General features: G+C 38.2%; 1 protein-coding gene across 3 annotated transcripts; it reads right to left on the reverse strand.

Annotated features, from left to right (window-relative positions):
* Positions 1–4,578: 4,578 nt before the first annotated feature.
* On the reverse strand, positions 4,579–23,634 carry FBXO9 (F-box protein 9). Of its 3 annotated transcripts, none has more exons than XM_061354989.1 (14): positions 23,336–23,634; positions 21,371–21,598; positions 19,325–19,402; positions 18,244–18,402; positions 17,828–17,885; positions 14,985–15,084; positions 13,191–13,321; positions 10,489–10,603; positions 9,676–9,794; positions 9,282–9,372; positions 8,174–8,269; positions 7,334–7,427; positions 6,449–6,577; positions 4,579–5,159 (listed from the first exon to the last, which is right to left on the reverse strand). In XM_061354989.1, exons 2-14 carry the CDS (start codon positions 21,512–21,514, stop codon positions 5,148–5,150), a joined length of 1,326 nt encoding a protein of 441 aa, XP_061210973.1. In that variant the 5' UTR covers positions 21,515–21,598; positions 23,336–23,634; the 3' UTR covers positions 4,579–5,147. The 3 variants fall into 3 exon arrangements, with proteins under 3 accessions (XP_061210973.1, XP_061210972.1, XP_061210974.1); XM_061354988.1 differs by having other exon boundaries at positions 6,449–6,603; positions 23,336–23,629; XM_061354990.1 differs by lacking the exon at positions 21,371–21,598 and having other exon boundaries at positions 6,449–6,603; positions 23,336–23,629.

Below are 23,634 nucleotides of genomic sequence, written 5' to 3' on the forward strand. Positions count from 1 at the left end.
TTATCCTAATTGGCTAACAAACACTGGGGTGTGAAGTACTAGACCTGAACCTAATTTCAGTAGTGTAGGAAGGAGCTTCCTGAACTCCCCTCGAAGCGAGACACCCCTGCAGCATCTTCTTAAAAATATGAGAAAGGATTGCTCCTTTTTCCTTCCCAAAGACAGCAGTCAATGCAATATCAAAGTTTCAGGGAGATCCATACAGAAAGTAAACACACTTCCAGCTCACGGGTTCACCTCTCTCCTCTAGCAGAAGTACTCCATTCAAATCCACATTTACCAGTTTTATAGGGTTTCTGAGGAGGGATTCCATCTTCTTTATTAAAGCTGTTGTAGAACAGATCGATTTGTTGCCCATACCACAGGACAGGATGACCAAAGCCCCCCAACAGCATCTCTGCCTGGCCCTGGCTAGGGCCAACAACCTTGTCCCTGCAAACCTGGACTCTGAACAGAAACATTCAGAGCAGTGCAGGGACTGAAATGATGACCACTGCTTAGGAAACATATGCTCTGCAAGTGCCAGTGATTAAAACATACTTCTTTGCAGTCATATAAGGATGTTCCTGCTTTGCATATTGGTTGCTTCAGATACCATTTGGAGGCTGTCATTCTGGAGCCTGGGAAGCAAACTCAGGACTGAAGGCTCCGCTTTGAGATTTAGGTACTTAAAATCCCTTTGAAAAACTGGCCTGTTTATTCCTGTTCAGTTGTGTTATTGTTGATGTCTGACTAATGCAGAAACTTAAGGAGCTGAATGCTTGACATGGTAAACATAATGCTAAACTACTGCTTGTTGCATTTGCTCTGTTTTTCCTGGTATGTTCTCAACTTTTAAATAAGTTGTAGGGAAAATTAAATATACTTAGTTTATGAACTACAAAAGACTTCGAACTGTGGCATGCTGCCTAATGGCAGAACAGCAACATTGTGCCTTGGTACCAGTAAACACACATCGGGAAGCCCCATCCCAAAGCTCTTGATTATTACCAAGCTGCACAACCTGCAGGGGTAGTGCTACTTTGGGGAAACGTAAATAAATAAAAATCAAGCAAGGAAATTTCTTTGCAAAAGAAGCCCAAAAGTTTGCAAGCTAAAGAGAGAGAACTTCTGTTTTAGCAACTTCAGCAATCTCTTACCATCCTGGAAGTAGAATTAATGAAATTTACATTGCATGTAAATTGAGCATGGCAACATGTAGGGGCCACGGTGCTTGTACGTCTCTTCTCAAGGAAAAATTCATTCAGAAATAAAATGTGTGGAAAAAATGCCTACTCATCTTGGCTTTCCACATTAAAGAATAATTTCATTTAGCAGAATTTAGTATTACTTTTCTTAGCTCTGCATCCTATCCAGCTATTTCTCATGGAGCATTCCGAGGCTAAATTAATAAATGTGCTACAATCTTCAAAAGATGTCTCAATACCTGCAGTGGCCAAGGTAGGAAGGCTGTCAATCCTGAAAGATGCACTGTCTGCAGAAGCAGGCACATTTCATGATATTTTGCTATTCATATTCTAAATATGTGCTCCATAAAATAACACTGTACCATAATTTAAACACCTGTCTGTTACTGCCTTAAGGATAGGTACATGTCAGCGTGGTGCACCTGGACCCTCTCACATAGGCTACGCCACGAAAGCTGAAAGCAGTTTTACCTAAGAGAGTGCCAGTTTACATCCCCAAAAGTTCCATTCAATAACAGACTAGTTTCTCTTCCAAATCCTTTGCTTCAGTCAACATTATATAGGACTTGTGGGTTTAAGAATTATTTCAAGGACTCAGGAACTATACTCTGGACAAGACTGAGATACGGTGAAGCACTAACTTCCTTTTAAGCTGTCCTGGTTTCAGCCAAGTTAAACCACAACATAAGCAAAACAATATGCAAGTCATTTTACTAAGAAAGCTGCTAAGTCTTAGCATAAAAGACAAAGCTTGAATCCAGACTGACTACCAAATGGAAGCTTTCTATTTCTTTATAGGTGCTATTAATTCTAAATAACACATGTAACATTAGTTTCTGAAACCCAAACTGTTCTGCAAATGTATATAAACATTCATATTTTTCTCATCTTGGACAGTAGAAATGACAAAACAGAAAAACACCTCAACAGTTCAGCCATTCTATCATCAACAAAAGTTTCCAAATACCCTGGCACACATTACAGAGGAATTTTCTTGGCTTAAAAAAAATAAAAACAGATCCTATTGTTTTCTTTCTTTAATCAAAAAGCCTTGTATAAACACCACGTGTTTTTCAGTTCTGACCAGCTTAGCTCACGGTTACCAAGTGAATCAGAAGCAGTTGGAAAGTGTCCACTGCCAGTCCTTAGCTCCCAGCGCTGAATCACACCCTCGCCACTTCCTCCCCCTACCTACAGCCCAGCAATACACACAAAGGCTTAACTTCTGCCAATCTCCATTTGATCCTCTGAGCATCTTCTCTCCACAGAACTTCCATTCTGTCTTTAACCCAATGCACAAAAGAGACCTACAGCTCCAAGAACAATGTTTCTGTCACCTCTCGCAGCCCTCTTTCCATTTTGAGAAGTGAATTTGTCTCAACTCATACAATAAACTCTTGGGAAAAAGGACTGCATAGGTGTATACCTTATTCTTTTATTCAAATTACTAATATAATTAATAAAGGACAATTTTCCAGGAGTAAACTAGTTCTACCAACTAAAGTCTTTATATGGCAATACAAAGGATGACAGAACTAAATTATAAGAACAGAGTGTCTAGCAACTAAACCTTGGACCTGAAAAACACTACACAGAACAACTGAAGAGCAACTGGTTTTCTTTGCTGAAACAAGTACTATTTTAATAGCTGCACATGAACAGCCAGTAATAGTATATGCTGATGAACCATTTCAAAAGACAAAAATAAGCTTTCTTACTGACTTTTCTCCATTGTTAAATGCAGAGGAGCAAGCATATTAACCACAGCTGTTTCACAGACAGAAGGCTCACATGATTTTCTTGGTGAAGGAATACTTCATATAATCTTAAAATCATCATTGCCTGAGACTTCCATTGAATCAACATCTCAATTTATAACAGGACATAAGCCAGCTTTTCCTTTGCACTCAGAATATATTTCCAACACATGGTCAAGGCAAGAAAAAACAAAAGCTCAAAAGCAGCAGGTAAGTCTTGATATGAAAAAAAACTTTGAATCCAAAAGCTCTTCTACTACACACAACTTGGTTACTGGGCAAAACTATACCTAAATAAATAATCATCTCCTGATTTTTGTGACAAAAACTTTTGATATTCATCAGCAGGCAGAATCAGGTCTTTGTCTTTCACTCTCAACAAAAATGTACCCAACATGCTTCCCTGTTTACAAACTTGGCAATACTTCAAAACATGAAGTTAATATTCTAAGTAATCGTTTCTCCCTTCAGCAATGAGAACATGGTACACTCTTTATTAAATGCTGTTGTATGAATAGTGCAACTGCAGTTTAAAGACACAGGCCAAAGAAGGGTTGTTAGGCAGTCTTGTTAGATTACCTAGAAAAAAGCACATAGTTTCAGATATGCACATCCTATTCAGAACTCACATACCTGAAAGCTTCTCTACTTTTCTCAGATACCCTGTAAGTAGTGTAAGAGATTAAGATATTAATCCTACCGAATTTATTCAATCTTTTCTAGCATGTAGCTTATGCACAGTAATTCCTAACTAATAATCTTTAACTGTAGGAAAATAATTTCTTGTCAAAATAAGGAATTGCAAGGGATTGCATGTTCAAAATAATGATTTATTGATGTATTTTTAATCATGTAGCTCCTTGCAAAGATACACTTTATAAATTACGGAGCAAGTATAGGTCTTTCAACAACTGTCACATTTTAATCCTCAAGTCCAGGTCAGTGTTTTGAAAGGAGACGTTCAAAGGTAAATTATGCAAAATGGCTTTTAAGAACTATACTAAAAAGCTCCAGTTCTTTCAGTATCCAAGATACATATATAAGAAGCGGCATTACAGTGTCTGCACTACACCCCCAAGCGACATATGCAGGAGAAGCAGCATAGAGTACCTGCACCAAACCTCAAGGTACACTTCATCATTAGCAGTACACAGCACCTGAACACTACAGCAGCCTCAAAATTTATCTTAGTACAACAAATGCTCAAAGGGTTTACAGCATCTGTAGCAAGGTTAGCTGAAAGGTTAAAACACATTACAGCCAGGTCCAAGTGAGCCCTGCGTAGCTGTGCATTCAGACCTGGACAATGCACATGCAGTATACACCAGCATTTCACCACTGCACTGCAACACTTCCCAAGCAGAGCTATGTACCCTGCAAAGTCACCCTACAGTATAAGAGTACAACTCACTGCCCACATCCCTCTCCCCTTCGTGCCTGTCCTGTCAAGAAGGCAGGCCCCACTGAACTTCTATCAAAATCAAACTGAATTTATCACCAACTGACATCACTGCATTGGTGGGGATGTACCTTCATGGTTAAATCTTATACTCTGTGCTTGCTTGTCCTTGTTTTTTTTTAGCCTTAATATTGATGTTGACAAAATGCCAGATCTTAAAGGCAAACAAAGTAAGTTTAATTTAAAGAAAACATTTATTTGAAGTTATTTTAAATCACACAGTTTAACAGATACCAGACAATTTTCTCCTCTTCACATTTCAAGCCTTCACCACAGACCACACACACTGTCCCTTGGACAGTGAGATTTTCCTATAATAATTCCTTTTGGACAAACCAGTGTCCAGGCAGATGAAAATGCAAACTTTAAGCAGACTGATTTATAAAATCTGTTTAAGAAGAAAATGCAGAACAAAACAACCAACAAAATTTTGTTATCAAATTCTTGTCACAAAGTAAAGGTGTTTAATACTCATAAGCTTGATCTCAAAATAAAACCCCGGCCATTCATAATCAAATAGAACATACTGTCTTCAAAAAATTCCCCAGAATTTTAAAATGTACCAAATATATACACATTTATAACTTAAGTGCTCATTAGCTACAACTTTGTATTCATGCAAGAACTGTGAGGGGAAAAGGTGTTTCTTAGAGCGGCTTTTCTGAAAATGCAGTAAAACTCTTCACTCGTGCAAAGAACAAAGGGGTGTACACTTTGTCAATGTCGAAAGTAGTAACAGCTGTCTCACCAGTCGATCTGCAAAGAGTATTGTAGAAGCTAAATTAGACACAAGTTGCTGTTTGAAGCCCTCTATAATGCAATCATGTTCCACAGCACAGTGTGTGCACCAAACTACAGCCAGGATGTGCCTTTCATGCTGCCTTGTTCTGAAAGCATTTGAATGCTGGCCAAATCACACTATACACTTCTATTTTAATATCAAAGAAACCACTTTCCCTTTCATTCTTATTAGCTCTTAGGCTTGAAACAGTACAGGATGTCACTCAAGTCACCATATTAATATTGAAGTAAAAACCCTCATTCGTTTCAATTAGATCCTTGAATTAGAGTGACAATAAAAACAACTATGTTTGCGAAACTTCAAAAATAAGAAAACCAAGTATTTCTGAACATCAGTGACAAAAAGTATATACCCTCAGAGCTGTGTCTTATATTCACCCTTATTCTAGTTTCAAAAGGTCACCACCACACCGAAAGATAGAGCAGAACCTGGGCAGTACAGAAAATCACCACTGAAGAGAATGTCTGTGATATTGCAACTTCTTCATAAATAAAGTATGAAAAACTAGGGTTTATAAAAGTCATTTTTCTGTTTATGGAATTTACCTATACTTCCACCCCCAGTAGTTTACTTCCTAGATTTATATACTTAACAGTTCAATAGCTAATTATGTCCCAATAAACACTGAATATAGAGATTAAGAAGACTGGAAGACAATGCCTAAATCCAGCCTAAATGCCAACATCTAACATCTGGACAGCCAACTTAACAGTAATTTAGAGCATGAGGTGCAAAAACAGTGGCCATGGCTCTCACTTGGTTAGTGATAAGAACAGCTGGACACATGCCCATATTTTGCACTGCTGTATTACGCAGTCTGTACATTTTACAGTTCTCACATGAAGGGTGCAGACGTTTCTAGCTTGCACATTCACAGAGGAAAAGAAATGTATCTCAAAGAATGTATGTCTTCCAAACCTCTTTACTAGTACACCACACTAAGATATTCCATTCAGTTCTGAAATCATCCAAACACTCTGCATAATGGCTAAAATACTGCAGTTCTACCACTTCAGAAACTTCCTATATCTTTATAAAAAGTTAGTGAATCTTGGGATTTCTTGGAGTAAAAGCTCATTACAATCTGTCAAATCAGGATCAGCTACTGTTTTCAGGACACTTCATTAAAGTCTCCTAAGTATCACAGTCTTTACATCTTCTGTACTTAATACTGGACAAATTAATGTGACCTGTACTTCTGTAAGTAAGTATCCTTCTTTGACCTTATTCTCCATTTACTTACTTGTAAGTTATGTGACAAGAATGATGTATCCAGACAAGTTTGTTGAACCTCTGGCGCCCACTGGAGCACAACTGTAGTCCTACATGAAAGCTGTAATCTGTTTCTTGTGCAGGAACACGTCGGAAATACCTGCATTTGGGGCAGTCAACTGGTTTCTGTACAAAGAGAAAAGAAGTATCATGACCTACAAAGAAACACATTGTGTAACTATTTATCCTGATGCCTAAGTAACTGTGGGGACTCTCATACTTAAAGCAAGTACTAGTATTCCTTGAAAATACATCAATTTATACATTAATTATAGAAGCTCTCACAGAAAGTAAGGTAAGTATGGAGGACAGCACTAAAACTGTGTAAACTCACTGTAACGTAATGTAACACTTCTAACTTTTCACACTTTTCTCTTGACAGACATGTTGTTAATCAGAAATATAAAGTTAGTATAACTGTGACATAAAGTTGACCAAATCATTCAGAGTTCCATTAATGAATACTGCTTAGTTTTATTTAATGTTGAGGAACAGAACTGCATACAGTCAAAGCTGATCTCAGAACATGACCTCTTCATCCTGCCCTTCTGTTTGTTAACAACGCTCACAAACTACCTAATAGCACCACACACAGCAATTAAGACTTTAGGGGGAAAACCGTTGTACAAATGTGAACCAGATATTTATCTGTCCTAATAAAAGGGGGTGGGGGGAAATGTGAGACATAAATAAACATGGTGATTTATTTTTCAACCACTTAAAAAATTCTTTTTTTAATCCACTGGTGTAATGCAAATCTTCAGGTGCCTTAAGACATTCAGTCTGAGGAAAAAAAAAAAACACTAAAAAGCCCCATCTTTACACTATTTTTCTTCTATTCTGTTTTGCTACTTACCTCCTCCTTTTTCTTCATTATTACAGCAAATACTTTGGTTTGATTGTCTGTTTCCTGGGAAAGGCGATAATGGCCAAGCAAGATTGCATCCGTTCTGGAAGGTTAAGAGGATAGGGTCAAGGAAACACTCTGTCTCGGAAGAGTGATGTACTTATGATACAAATATCAGCAATGAGAAGAACACTGGCTGCAAATTGTAATTAAGGAAACTATTATTTTATTTCCATTTAGTAAAGTACCAGGCTCACTGACGATATGATATGATGGAAGCATTTTGGAGGATTGCTTTTCATTTTGCCAAATAGGACAGTAAAGATAATTTAGTCAGTTCTACCTAGCCTACTGCTAAATGCTTTCAGACTTCCAATGAACAGCTAGCTCAAACCTGTTCTGAAGTAACAATTTTCTCTGCTCTCAACAAGTTTGTGAAAACATCATAACGAATTCAAGCAACAATTGAGTCTTATCCCACTAAAATCTTCACTTTCCTTCAGTCAAGGAATTACGAGAAGGCAGTCAATGACAAAATACTATCTGCAAAAGGATTCTAAAACCACCAAGCTAATAGCATATATTCTTCCATCTATCTCCTTTCAAAGTCTAAAGTCACATAACCTTCAAAGGAAATGTAATTACAGTATCAGCGCCTTAAATACAAAAGCATTTTTGCATACAAGTAAAAATTTTTTGTAGTTCTCAGAAGAGAACTATAAATACCTGTAATACAATATAAATAACATTTTATTTTTACTCCTGTTTTGATAAGCCAGTATAGAGAATCTGAGACAAAAGTAAACACAAATTGCCAGGTAAAAGCAAGATGAATTTTATTTCAATAACCTTGTATTTTTAGTCCGTAAGCGAGGAACTATAGATTGAGGATCTTCAGGTGTTGTTAGCATCATAACTTGGCCATCTGGAAAGAATCGCAAATACCTGCAAAAATATAATTACACAACATAAACCTAGAAAACATATCCTTTTTCTTTTGTGCTGTGGGTTGTTAGGGTTTTTTTTTAATAAATCACAGAATGTTTCCCAGAAGGATACAGAACTTACAAGGTAACAGGACTTGAAAATATATTTCCTCACACATGATATAACAGAAAAGAAAGAGAGCAGAAACCAAAAGAGTTTTGAAGATTGAAAGATCAAGTTATGAAGAGTTATGAAAAAGGGCAGAAGTTCACGATTTTTTTCACCTCTATCAAAACAAGACCACCCTGGAATCAAAACTGTCCTCAAGTGAGTTTCTCCACATCCATTGAGACAAATGCATCAGAATCTTAATTACTGTTAACAGTACATGTCATGGACAATGTCGTGTGGACTTTATCAGGTGCTGGGATCTGATCAATTCCTGCAGTACTCAGATACTATGCTACAGTTTGTGAGACTACAGAAACAGCCCAAAGATTCCATGGTTTCTAATAACAGCTTCCAGCCTCAGAAGGGACAGCGGAATGAACAACAAATGCTGGCCACAGCAAGAGGAGAACAGCATAAAAACAGGCTGAGGAAACAAATGGCAAGGTATTTACAGCAAGTTGAGATAGCCCAGACTCTTGATTATTTACAACTGGTTAAAAGACAATTCTTGTATAACTGCTTGTTTTCGTTTTGCTGAAAACAATTATTACATTGGAAACATAAAACACAAGTAATTTGGATAAAAGACTCTCTGGACAAGTACTGCTGTTCTTTACTGTTTAAGTTTTATCCACATGAAATGGTTAACTGAGGATGAAATGTGTTTCTCAGCCCATCTCTAATTATAATAATAAACTCTGTATCTTCAGACCTATTCTAAAAAAATAAACATAGTTTTACACATTGTGGTAGTTCCACTGACTTTTACAGAACGGTTAGTGTTTGTGATATTGAGGGCTGGATTTAAAAGACTTAAGAGAGAGAAACATTTCACTCACTCATTGTACTACAGTTCTACCTGTAATATTCCACTTGGTGCCACGCTCTATAGAAACCATCAAGTGATTGTTCTCCTTGACGTATGTATTTTGTCTTGCTGATATAGACACCTACAGGAAAGGAAGATATAATTATACAAACAAAAATTAAGTACATAGAATATTTAAGATGAAAAAATAAAAACAATCTAAACCTTTTGAGCTTACTTTGGTTACTTAGATACATGGAAGGTTTATATTTTCTTCCCTCGCACCCTTCCCTTTTGTTTAGATGTTCTACAGATTCAAGAGCCCAAACAAATTCAGATTAGGTTTAACGACATCAAAAACATCAAAGCCACCTGATTGCTTCTGTCACTGTTACATGCATTAAAAAAACAAACAAACAAAACTTTATCCAAAAGTACACCTTACCATCAAATCGAACACGAGGCCTCTCCAAAAACATCTCCCTCCAAGAGGTATATGGAACAAGCTTATTGCAGCTCCTACCCCATATTTTCAAGCAGACTTGATGCCAGATTTCAGGATCTCTAGTGAAAATGAGAAAAAAGCAAACCTCGTATTTTTTCTGAAAATCTTGTTTAGCTTTTATGTGTCTAAGTATATATATATATACATATATATACATATATATATATTCCATTATTTTGTTTGGATGCAACTGAAAGAAACTTTCTTGAACAACAAGAGCTCTTAATTTAAAAACACTGACTTATTTACTTAGTCCTGGAGCATTTGAAAGCTACTCCCTTGTCCCACTGAGATTCAAGAACACAATGCCATTTTCAGCCAAGTACAGAACAACAATGTTGCAGCAGCCTGTCACTTCTCTGTGTGGGCATACCAGGATGTCAACACAACAAACATTATTTTGGAGATCTTGCAACTCTAACTCTCAGAGCAGAGCAAGTAAGGCTTCCAACAACATCTTTTATTACAGTGAATTCATCTATCTAACATACCATTAGTGGTGTATTCGAAAGCTGATTAGCACCGTGAGGAGCATAACACGAAAATTGCCACAGGAAGAAAAGGCAGGGCATACTGCATCATGTACGATTCAGCAATAAAAGCAAAAAAATCCATAAACCCACCCGTCCAACACAAGCAATTTCACTCTATGGATTCCACCTCTACAGAGTTTACACGTTTGAGCATAAAAAAGTGTTTTCTTCTTCCCTAGAGCAGAGAGAAGCTTCACTCTAGATAACTTAACTACAATACCTGGCGCAAATGTAAAAACCTCGACAAACAAGAGATAATTGCTCCAATGATCTTAAGTCCAAGTCACTTGAAACCACCCATCGGAAAATGTACATTAGTACTTCCATCGGCAACACTGCAAAGAGAAAATAAATCCTTGTGAGATGGTAGCCTGTAAATCAACAGGTTATCTATAATCCAGGTTTGATCATTACTGAAGTTCTGACTTCCCATTAAAAAAATCCAACATTTTCACATGGCAGCCAGGGAACAAAAAAAACTACAAACAACCTTTAATTAAAAGTGTCACTACATTTAGAAAAAAGTCACGTAAAGAAAGCACAAAAATCAAGAGCTGGAAGCGCATTATAGCAAGATAACAGGGTAAAACATAGCTTTAGACTACAAATACCCACAACTGTTAAGGCGTTACACCAAAAATTCCACAGGTATATTGCCCATGCACGGTGACTGTGAAGCAGTAATTTCTTCAAACTGACCGAGTGTGTAACATTATCTCAAAGCATACTGCTTTTGCATGCCAAGCTAATTAAGTTCAGGTCAGGGTCAGTACTGGACAGGAGGTCCTAAGCCTAACATATCCACTATGAAATTGGTATCACTATATTTTGTGGTACAGCTCCAGTGATTGAAAATGCTATCACACATCATTGTAGTGTTGAACAACTTTTTCTAATGTAACATAAGATAATGACAGAATCCTCATCAAAGCACCACAAGATTATATGATTATTTTCCTACCATTCAGTGAAAAAGCCCTGGAAAATTAAGGCACAAAGGTACACTAAGCAGTAACTAGCAGTTAATACCGTGGCAGAGACTGCAATTTAATAGAATACTGATTTTCAGTGAAAAAAATATGTTTCTTTAAAAACTTTTCAAATTTTCAGAACTTTTCTTTTAGACTGCACTGCTGTATTCCAACAAATCCAATGAGGTTGGTTTTGCAATGAAATTTAATGAAACTTAAGTTTCACATTTCAGAATACTAACATGATAAAAAGTACATAACATCACTGGGCACTAATTTCTGTATTCATTTAACACACATCTCCTTTCATGAATCTGACTTAATTCTATGTTTCGTTATTGAGAAGTCATATATTTGCTTATTTGTAACCACTAAAATCATGTTCCAGTATAAAAAAAAGTTGTGCAGATTAGGGCTACAAGGTACAAAACAGTCTCTGGCAACTTACGAGCACTTTGTTATGTGAACAATTAATGCCTTGGAGAATGCAAGATGCAAAGGATTAAAAACCTCTTACTAAGCAGTCACTTATCAGCCAAAGACTTTGATTATCCATCTTATCATCCATGTTTCTAAGTTTCTTGTAAACTAGGGATCATTAAGACACTTTGCTTCAGACACTGGGCACACCCTGTAGAGAAAATATTATTTCTGGTAAAGAATGCTATCTTGGCCCTAAGCTTTAATTGTGTAAAACAACAAAAACTACTAAGAAAAATCGCTTGTACACTAGGGAGGGGAAGTAAATATATTCAGTATGTCAGTTACATAGCAGAGGTCTGATCCTGTCCTGTACAAAGGGCTCACTGGCATTCCAAGATTATGAATGTCAACAAAATGTAAAATGGAACACAGAAAATCCATTCAACCAAATCTGTTATTTCACACAGTTTCAATTTTCTTTGGGCTGCTGAATTCTGTGACTATTGCACTACTGTGAGGACCAAGAGGAACAGTCATCATTCTAGCCTACTAACTTCTGAAGCAGACATCCTGATCTTAAGAGTTTTCATTCTGCTAAAACCAGTTAGTAAACAAGATACTGTAACACAGGACTGGCAGGAAGGCAGAAAATATAACAGAGACCAAGACTGCTGCTCAAAAGAGACATCTCTTGAAATCATTTTACATTGTCTACAACAATACTGACTTTACTGGGAAAAAAAAAAAAAAAGATGCTTTCTCATGTGTACAATGCCAAAGTTGTTAAAATGTATGCTTTAACAGCTTACTACATTTATTTTCCTTCCCTAAGCAGAACAGAGGAGATCAGAATAAGATTTCCAAGAGCAACTGGTAATTTGGGATGCGAATCAGCATCTCATTTTAAGAGAGTCTCTAACATACATACTCTCTACGTTTTAGATCTTGCAAGGAAGTCTCAGGATGACTGTCTTGGAATCAAAGTACTGAAAAGCTTTACCCTGCAAAAGCCTTTCTAGCTATGCTAGTCCTGATGAACCTGAAAACATGTTTCTTGTAAAGATCTGATACAAAATCAGATAAAACAGGAAATGCAAAGATGCACATTCTCCACAGAACAACTCTCTCTTATTCAGACTTCAGAATTCTAACAATTATTTGCAAACAACAAAAAAAAAACAAACCCCAAACCTACATTTCACTTCTTCAAACACTAACCGGAAGGAAAACTGGAATACACTATATTCAGTAAGTGTGCTCCTAAGAGTTGCTACTTTTAAGTATGACTGATCCTGAAAAATTCTACTTAGTAGTAGTACTATATAGAAAACCTTGTGCAATAAAGGCAAAATCATATATGAAAGCAAGATCTGTTTAGCTAGTTGATGATCTTTTTTCCTTTACATCTAACTATAAAAGTAAACATACTGCATACATTTCTTGAAAAGTGGCTTCAGAATGAAGGAGATGTTTTAACTGAGTGAAACGTGAAACTAAACTCTCACACTGAGTGTATCTTAAGTCATACCTGAGATATGGGTCTGGCTGACATCAACCTCAGGCTGACAAAGTTTGACTGAAGATTCCTGAAGAGCCAGCTGCTGCTGGAAATCCGACAGGAGATCAGCCATCTTGTCCTCCTCTTTGTTATCCTCAGCACTAGAAAAGGGGGAACGCCAACACTGTGATACTGGACAAAACATACCAACAGGTATAGTTCTTTTGGCACCAACCCACGGTCTTACCCTTACTTAATATAGTTGTTTCCTGTATGTTTTTAAAGAAATCTCATTTCATCACGAAGTAAAACACCTACTGCAATCTTACCAAGTTCATTTAGATTTTGCTGGCACCCCTCTGCCAGTAGCAACTTTAATTCCAGTTCCAGTTTCTTTTTGTAATTAAGAGTTCACCATTTTTAGTGAAGTCACTGAAGAACTGCTTGATTCCATGAGAAGACAAACCTCCTCTTTTACTTTCTCTAAAATAAGTCATATGCAGGAATAAATTATAACTGATGGGAAGTTGTATTTTGTCACAATGTAAGATACTGAAAGCAATTAGGGATTTTATTTTTTTTTTTACTCCTGCGTTATTCACTGAAGAGCAACCCCAAGCCTGTAGCACTGCATGGGGTTGTTGTGACACAAATGCAGGAACCAGCACTTCTCCTTAGAATGTTATACCACTAGCCTCAGACATTTATCTGTCCAGATCCCTCTGTAAAGCCTTCCTACCCTCAAGCAGATCAACACCCCCAGAGTGACAGAGGCTTAATGGAGTAGAAAAAATGATGCTAAAAGAAGAAAATAATCTTAAGGAAACCAAAATTTTTATATGACTGCAGTTTACCATCCAGTATTTTCCCTAGTGCACAAATGGACTGCAAAGATTTCATGCTAGTTCTGAAACTAAAGAAAGCATTTAGCTCATATTACTCTCTTTTATACTGAGTAAACTACTGCATGGAAGCTGTCATGCCCTAGGGCAACAAGACTGAGTGAGTAATACCGCATGAACATGATTGGACTTTCCCCCTTTATCTTCAGTTTTAAAACTCTTGATTTCTTGTAGTTATCAGCAGCATTTATGCCTGCTATCACTTACCAGTGAATTGTAAAGCTCTGTATCATAAGCTTGTCTTCACTATGGTATCTGAAAAATAACAACACTTCTGGCCCTAACCCAAATCCTGTCCTCAAATGTTAAGTCTTGGGCTCAAGTCCGGCCAGCCTTAAGCTGCTACACATCTGGGTGTGCTAAGGCCAGAGGTATTCCAATGCTTGCAATGAGGGAAGACTAGACTACTCAATCTATGAGCTCCTAAATACGTTGCTCTGCTTACTGAAAATGCTCTCCATTGGCTGTGTTAACACAAGAATGGTAGTATATTCCCTTGCTTAATTACTGTGCTTATTCCATGGTACAAAGCTTTTACTAATCGATCTTTTTGCCACCTACAATTTTGTACATGATCCCAAATGTGTAAAAAACCACAACTCAGAAATCAAAAGTAATAAAGTGAAAAATTGGTTTTCTTTTTTTTTTAAGTGACAACATAACTACTTGTAAAACTTTCACTGAATTTAACTATCCACAAAAACAAAGCCTGTTACTTTCTTTGAACTACAGCATAGAAAAGTCCTCCTTGGACTAATGCATCTGTAAATTTACTATGTAGCAGTCTATTCAAACGAAAGAGGACGAGTTTTTGAAATGTTGAGAAATTTACAACTGTGCAGCAGAGCATTCACGTGCTTTAGAAACAAAATTTCAGGTTTCAGTACTCCTGTGCCCTTAATTAGTAAATTTTCATACTTACCACCTGTTCCCAACTCCATCACCATCTGGGGACCGTGTATAGGTGATCTTAAACTCTATGTCAGGTACGAGCTGCATTGCTAGACGATAAAACTTGATGGCTGAAAATAAAGGCTTAATGTTTAAACGTGTCTGATACCTACACTAGCTTATTGAAGCAAAGGTTTTTTTCAGAGATGGCTTTAGCTATGAGCATTAAAAAGGCAGAAAATGCCTTTGCCTAGTAAATCTTATTTAGTCTAAACTGATTAGGTTTAAATTCGATACAGAAGAGAGGTACATTAAACACGTATTTTCAAAACTAAAAATTTAATGTATTTTTCCAGGATAAAGAGCTCCCTCAAATGCTCTTCATCTTTTACAGATTTACCTTAACTACTACTAATTCAATTATGCAGTACAAAATTTTACACTAAAACATTAAAAACTCCTGATTTTGTTTGTGGCCCAGCACTTACTAAGCTTTCTCAACATCATTATACAACATTATGGAGGTGAGAAACATCAACAACAGAGTGTTGTAATTTTAAAATTTAACAGACACAAGTAAATTTTACTGTAGCAAAACCCTGGAAGTTACAAAAAGCAATGAAGCAAGCCACTTCATACAGGGTGAGGAACTTGACTGGAGGAAAGCAGCCTTGTCAAAAAGCTATACAGCAAGCACAAGATTATGTGATGTGAAGGTAAAACTGACAGACTGGATTTCTTCTAGCACGCAGAGAAGTACTTCTGCCTTTACCACTCCAAAGATGCTACAAACACAAGTAGAGAAACAGGTCCAGGAAAATCACCCTGTGGGAATGAACCATTATTTAAGCTGCAGAGTGTCTTTCGAGTTAACTCTGTGGATCCTACCAGTGGATTCATTGTTATGTACATTGTCATTTTAATACCACTGTTAACATTGTATACATATTCATCTCTCTGTATTCCCACATGCTGATCAGAGGGCAACTTTCCCTCAGTCTGAACCCTTGAAAACAAAACCCAAAGTAAAATATCAATGAGCGTGGAGCTCAGAATTTAACACACTAGTGAGTCGGAGAAGCCTGACTTCGGGGCAAATAAGTGTTCCTATTTTTTCAAGTTCATTTCAGGGCTGGTTACTGACAAGTAGCATCCTTTGGCTGATGAGGATGAAGAATACCAGGAGTCAGCTAAACTGAGATCAGTGTCAATTCCTGAATTTCATCTTGCAGCAAACCTGTACTGTACTTAAACATGAGCAAGCTGCTGCACGTATCTGTCTCACATACATCAGCTATTAGCAGATTTCAGAAGCAGGCTGAAATGCCACTTGGATTCTGGTGACCTGAGCCATGTCAGCAGATCAAAGGTGTGGACTGAAAACAGGTGTCCTGACATGTGCTCAATAATGTATTTGTGTCTGGCATAGGACCTTGTATCTAAGGTCTCATATAGATGTATGTGTAGGAACAGTTTAGTTTTGCTTCTTTAAGTCTCAAATCAAATTTAAATGAGAAATAATGGATTCATATTCATGCAATCTAGATGCCTAAAACACATCTGTGAAAGCAACTGTTAAATGTTACTATTTCTCTGCTGCTATGTTTAACATACAAGGAGTACACTCAAGCTGTAGTGTTCATTTTATATACACAATGCTTAAACAGACTGCTTTCTTCACATATTGTTTCTAAATTTACTTGGAAATTGTTGGTATGAAAGAATCTTTATATTGTACTACATGATTTCCTATATGGCAGATTACATACCAGACCTAGTTCTGATGTCTTTTTTCACTGTGCATTTAGTTATACCAAACACACAAAATACCTTAGTCTGAAATAATTTTGCCCTGTAAAAGCAGGTACTAAATTAGAAACTGACCAACTACTTCTCTTACCTACTGGGGGCTCTTACGTCACTCAGTTCGTTTGAGATCTGGAACAACAACCAGAAATCCCTCGCAAGGGAAAGAAGATTTCCATGGCAGACATGAAATTTTGTATTCAACAGGTGGCTGAGTTCAGGAGCTCCCAGAGTTCTGCATATCTTGACATACGTTGCACTTGCACTTTAGCCAAGGAGGCCAAAACCTCTAGTGGATGAGCAGGATGACACGTATGTCCTGTGTTCCTTTCTTTTGCCACAGAAGAAATAGAAACTGGTATTTCCACTACAGACTTACATGACTTGAAGTTAGAATGGGCTTCTTACTCTATATATATTTTGAAAACTAAATATGAGGAAGAAAACTTTGAATTTGCAGTTTTCCTAATGCTGACAGCAAGAGGGCAAGCAAGCTAAGTATCTTAAATATTTATGGCAAACCTGGTAACATAAGACTACCAGATTTAAACACTCGCTTCAGGAATTCTTAAAGAAGCTATCTTAGCTATTTGGAAGCATTTTAGCAGTTAAACAAATAAAAAACAAATAATGAAACACAAAACATTCCACAGGTTAAGCAGTTCTGTTCAAAGTGAAATGAAGAAAACTGTGAGCACAGGAAATATAATATATTGCCTTGATTAATTACTGTGCTTATTTCATGTTACAAAAGTCATAAGAAGCAATGTTATATGAAGGAGCAATCCAGTGCTTCATTGAATTACCAGATTTCAAAATGCTGTTGTTTTGTCTGAAAGCTAAAGATTATTCTCTTGATCTCACTTTAGCTTCACCTCAGCCTTAGAACTGTATTCCTTTTATAGCAAGTGTGCTTGCTTATCTGAGTAATTGAGCTCTCAAATTACTATTAGCCTGCAGTTTAAGTTCACTGGCATCATGCCGTCCTGCACATAAATTAGAGGGTTAGATTCTGCTGCAATAAAGACGTTCATTGTAGATTTTCACATTACCTTCATTTCACATTACCTTCATAAAGGGCCCCATTTCGTTCTTCTTCCACTGCCTTCAGGAAAAGTTCTTTTGCCTGCAAAACAAATTATACAGAACAGTTCCTTAATTCCTTACAAGTGCAATGTCACTTTACTTAGAATATGCTACAAGCCGTAACTGAAATTTCCAATCAACAAGCTATCTAAGTTCCTGATGCTCACCCCTTACCTCCAGCCTTTAAAAATGAAGACTGGAAGTGTGACACAAAGCCAAGAACAAAAACTACAAAAATCGGTGTAAGATTAGGGAAAGACATTTGTATGGAGACAACAGGTTAATCACCTCTCTTGTTTCTCTCTACATAATTCAGCATTAGCTTTTATGACAGTTATACTGCAATACTAACACGCACACAAAAAAAATCCCCAAATTACACATTTATGTCTTTGTACCTTTTCCTCTTTTGCAATCTCCTGTGTCCTTCTGGCATCTACAGACTTTACTCCAGGTCCTTTTGAAGATGCTTTGCATGGTGGAGGTTCCAACCCACTAGAACTCACACCTGGGGCAAGCTCAAACATCCACTGAGCTCTGAACATCTGGAGCTCTGCCTAAAAAATACAATTAATTCTGATTTAGTATCACATGTTCAAACAATACATCTTCTGAGGAGTATTACAAACACAAAAAATAATTTCAAAATTATGCTTCACACTTTCAAGTCTTAAATAGTTTCAATGAGTTTAGACACAATTCGCAATTGTTTTATAGTAAATTTAAAAAAAGTGCACAAATACCTGTTCAATCTCATTCAGTAACGTAAGTGCTTTTACCTGGACTGTTCACCTCAGAAGAAAAACTGATGTCTCAGAAGTGGTTGTTAGTACTATAGTTGTGACCTAAGACTCCATAGAAAAGTATACTTTCTAGACATGATGTCTGCTCTTGCTTATGCATAATTATGTTAAGCAAGAAGCCTATTGAGCTTCATAGCAATCAAGGCTGTAATTTACATAATATACAAATAATACCTTACACTCTTTTAATAAATTAGGACTAAGCTCTGTGAAACAAAGGTTTTTCTTGCAAGATAATTCTTGCTATGCATTTTTTTCCAGCATCTTTGAAGTTACACTTTACACATCTCTTGCAATCATCACTTCAGGGAAGCAACTACACAGGTATCTAGTGAGAACACACTTTTCTATCAGACTGCTTTTATTAACTTTCTGCTCCGGAAGAGAATGACAACTTAAACTGGAATTTGATCCATACAGAAAATGCTGTCCAATTTCTACACTTCTTCAAAGAAATTCCACATCCGCCACAAGCTTTCTTTTCATCTATACAGATAACTGAAGACTTAATCTGACACTTGGAAAACAATGCAGAATTTGTATTTGACTTTTGAAAGGGCAGACAGATTGACATCTGTCAGATCAACAGATGTGTGGTAACTAAATGAGCATAGTAATGCAGCTTAAATCACACCAGTAATATGTTTGTAAAACACCACTAGCATGAGAGACATACCTGAAGATTCGCTTCACCGGGTCTTTCATTGTCATCGGTTCTTACCAAATCAGAGTGACAATCTTCTTCACCTTCTGCCTAGTAGAGAGCAGTCAGACATGATTATAGAGCCTGAGTAAGTCTCTACAGCACTTTCAAAAAGCAAAACTGTCATTGACACACATTAAAAAAACCCTAAGAATACTCCCCTTTTCCCCATCCTACCCACCTACCACATAGATCATTAACTGATAATAAAAATTAATCTTAAAATTGCTGTCCACATTAACCCAATGAAGTTGAGTTTTGCATTTCAGCCACATCAATCTAACACAGATTAGTTATGTATCACTTGAAGGCCTACACACGTCAATACAGTGCCACAATACCCGAACAAAGGTCAGTGTCTAAATCAAAGCATAGAACTAAAGCTTCAGTATTGAACAGCAGCATGCTTAACATAAGAAATTCAAGTTTAATAACTGTCTTCTCATTGTAAAGATAACCAGTAGTTCTGATTTGCTTAATATTTACAAAAGCACAAAAGACCAGTGCTTTGAGTAAGAATAGTTTATGAGAATTACGGGTCAATATAGGAATCTCAAAAAATACATATGAAATTAAACAAGAAATGTGTTGTAAAAGAAAACAAAATGCTAGCATGAGAGCTTGAAAGCTGGTTTTATTTACAGTACTGCTGTGAGATAGGTTAAACAAATAAGACCTTACATAAGATCTTTCAGAAAACTTGACAGAGCTCTACAGAGGAATTACAGCTAATTTAAGAGCAAAATTCAAAAAGATGCAATAAATTCTCATTGGAAAATATACTCAGATTTGTGGAATCTATACTAAACCAAAGGACAACGAATTCCGAGCACCAATGACAGCCACTGCAATGACAACAGCAGCAAGATGCCAGTACTAAGACATTTGGTTAAAGTTCTTCTGCAGCTGAAGCACCCCCGGTTTTCTCCCTTTCTGCACTGTTTCACATCTGTGGTTCTGCAAGCACAAATGCAAAGTGAGGTTATAAAAAGGTAAACCTGGCATTAAGATTACCACAACCACTTACAGAACTTTTGGTTCCCACTCATTCCTATTGTAGATAGTGCTCAAAGACTTCAAGTGACATTCTGTCAGTGGGATTCTACCAAGCTCTCATAAAGAAATCTCTCTTTCCTGCACAAAGTGCAGAAATCAAAGAATTCTTTGCGTCAATCAAAGAATTCTGAAATCAAAGTATTCAGAAAATGCACAAAACTTTCCTAGCACCTAGAAGTTCATGCTCAAAGTACAAAATACTGAAAAATCTGGTGGGAATGCAATGTTTGTTCTGTCTTGGTGACAAGCACCTCCTCACAATTCATCTGTAGTACTTGTCTCTGATTCCCTAAACCACCACAAACTTATTGGCTTGTCATCTGTAAACATGTTTTTACTGATGCCCCAGTCAATTTACCTTTTACAATTGATAAGGTGGCCAGTGTTGCTTGGCTGAAGTAAACATATGTTGCACCTGTTTCTACATTCTGCTTTGAAAGCTGTCCATTTTTAATTTCTCAGTGGAGAAAACAGGGAAGCCTAAGCTCCAAAGCCTGAAGCAGCATTACCTCTGAGCAGGGAGTAAATAATTTAGGAATTTTATGGGGTTTGATTCCAGAATTTTGTCGCAGGCAAAATGAGTTACAGCAGTCCTACCACATTATTTCAGCATCCAGGGATTATATCTACCCTAGCCAAAAGAATATAGCCTAGGAACAAGCTATCACGGAAATGGGTGTCTGTAAGTGTGTTATTACGGCACTGGGCTGACACAAATAAAGTCTGCACAGAGATTAAGGCTTCTGGTTTCAGCTGAATTATGTCCGGTCAGCTCTCTGGGCAAAACAAGCCTGGTTTTATCTGCAAATTGCAGAAACTAGCAGTTTCTAAACCAAATCAACACATGATCTTGTACATAAGGGCACACCCATTAAAATCTTTAACTCATGAAGTCTGTAAATAACTAATTTAAGAGTATGAGTTAAAATTATTTAGAAGGTTATGAAGTTGACTGATGTTTACCTCATGTTCAAAACTTGTTGTTTCAGTAATCTGTTCAAGAGTCTTGATTTTCCTCCCTTTGTCTCTGTTCAACTGCCCTCCTTCTCCTTCATTTCTGAGGCATAGACAGTCATGGTTCTGGACCAACTGCTTCCAAAATGTCATTCAATGCTCTTTAAAACTTAAATGTCCTCTCAATCCAAACAAAAAATACACCATATTATGAAGACCTAGTCCACAGCCTGAAAGCTGTCAAAAAAAAAAATCATGAAGTTGATTACAACCAAAATTTTGACTTTCACCACTACCTCCTCTATAGTGAGTGCATGTGTGATCTGAAGCCTCTCATATCAAAGGTTTGTTTCCTGGCAGCGGTAGCAGTATAAGTGACCATCCCTCTAAATTTACCAGTAAGCAATTCATTAATATCACTACTGCACGGCTAAGTGGACTGGAAAACTGATCTCTGTTAACAACCTTTCTGCTCTGTATTTGATCTGCTAAACCCTATGGTTTTGCTAGAATCAGAGCAAATGTGTAAACACAGGTCTCACTGAAGCAAGGGTCTTCACCAGCAGGCAGTTCATGAGACCACACCTACAAAGCACGTTGTAATTTCTAAATATTGGCTCCTCACCCTAGCTCTGATGATACTTAAATTGTAGTTTCTAAAGTTCACAGAAATCTGCACTGTAACTGCTACTGAGTGCATCAATCTGGGCTGCTCATCTTTATGCCGCTGGCTTTCCCTTTGCTACAAGTCAGCTGTTATATGGCACATGGACTTTATCCTGATTGAAAGTGAGATATCCTTAGTGTGTACTGACCAGCTCAGACAATTTTACATGAGAAAAGTGGCGGTCAAACAGCCAAAAGATTGACATGTCAGAAGTAAACATCTGAATTAGACTGCGACCCGTAAATAGCTTGGTAGATTTGATTCTGATTTGTTTGCAAAGCTTTCAAAATCATTTGCCAAATGCAAACGATCATTTGCCAATTGCAAATGCTATTTGCACAGCTTAGGTTTAAGTTTTCATCAGAGCACAACAATCACTTACTAAACTGTCTGTAATGCCAAGTCCTTTAATAGTTCAGATCTTTTGTTTCAGCAAAATAAAGCCAAGATCAGAAAGAGTTCTAAGTTGACTGTCACCAGCTGAACAGGGCTACACGTGAGCTGTACAGAACTAAGGGAGAGGCAAGCATGGCATAGCTAAACAGTGATGAACAGCAAATGTTCTGCCGGGGGGGTTATATGAAAACAAGGAAATGGCTCCATTTTCCTGTCAATGTGGTAAAAGCAACACGGTGCTCAAAAAATACCTGTTTTAATCATGGTGGAAAGGCATTTTAAGACCTCCCGAATTATAGAAGTGGTTTAACTTTGAATGATCAAGTTTTCATCGTGGGTACTTGAGTCCCTGTTGAGGTGCAGTCAGGAAAGCAATACTGAACCCAACAGTATCTCACAAACTCGGTAAGTAGAGTGCCGGGCCCACTGAGCTGCTAAAATTATGAAGAGACTTTATGCCATCTGTTCTTTGGGGGGAAAAAAAGAGAAAGACAGGGCACGCTGGTCGGAAATGATACCGTGATTTGTCCGGGGATTTCTAAGGACAGCTAGGTCGGTCTGAACCAAGCAGCCCCACTCATGAGCCCAAAATCCTCTGAAGGCAGCTGTGCCTCCTTGCGGTGCAGTTACCCCGGGTGGGATCATGGCCAGGCGCGCGGCACACTGCCCGCAGGCATCTCCCTGTGCCAGGGCGGGCGGACAGGGCAGCGCTTCTCGGCTTGGCGGGCCGCTCCTCCCGCCCGCGGGCATACACCCCTTGTCGCTGTCAGCGATCCCCCAGCTTTCCGGCGGCGGGGCAGGGCCGACCTTCGCCCGCACCTGCCACGGCGGCCAAGCCCCACCGCCACAGCAGAGCCACAGCCCGCACACGCCCCGCCGCAGGCCGCACTGCCCGGCCGGGGCCCGCTCACCATGCTGTCAGCGCTCGGACGGCGCTGTCCCGTCCGGGGGTCTCTTCCCCCCTGCTCGGTCCGTATGTCGTCCCCGCGGGGGGAAATTAGCAGAGTTCTCGGTCGGAGAAGCGCACCACGCAGCGGGAGTAACTGCGAGCCCTGCGTACGGCAGCCATCTTCCCGGCGAGTGATGGGCAGGCAGGCCGGGAGCAGCAGAGACACACAACCAGACAAACCCGCAAGGTCAGAGCGCCGCCTGACGCGCGGGCCGCTCCGAGGCGCGGCCACCGGCCCCTCGGACTACCCGTCCCAGTGCG

Source organism: Neopsephotus bourkii, unplaced genomic scaffold (genome assembly GCF_033783945.1).
Source record: "Neopsephotus bourkii isolate Nb327-2 ecotype Australia unplaced genomic scaffold, CSIRO-AGI_Nbou_v1 NB_756, whole genome shotgun sequence".
Taxonomy (NCBI): domain Eukaryota; kingdom Metazoa; phylum Chordata; class Aves; order Psittaciformes; family Psittacidae; genus Neopsephotus; species Neopsephotus bourkii.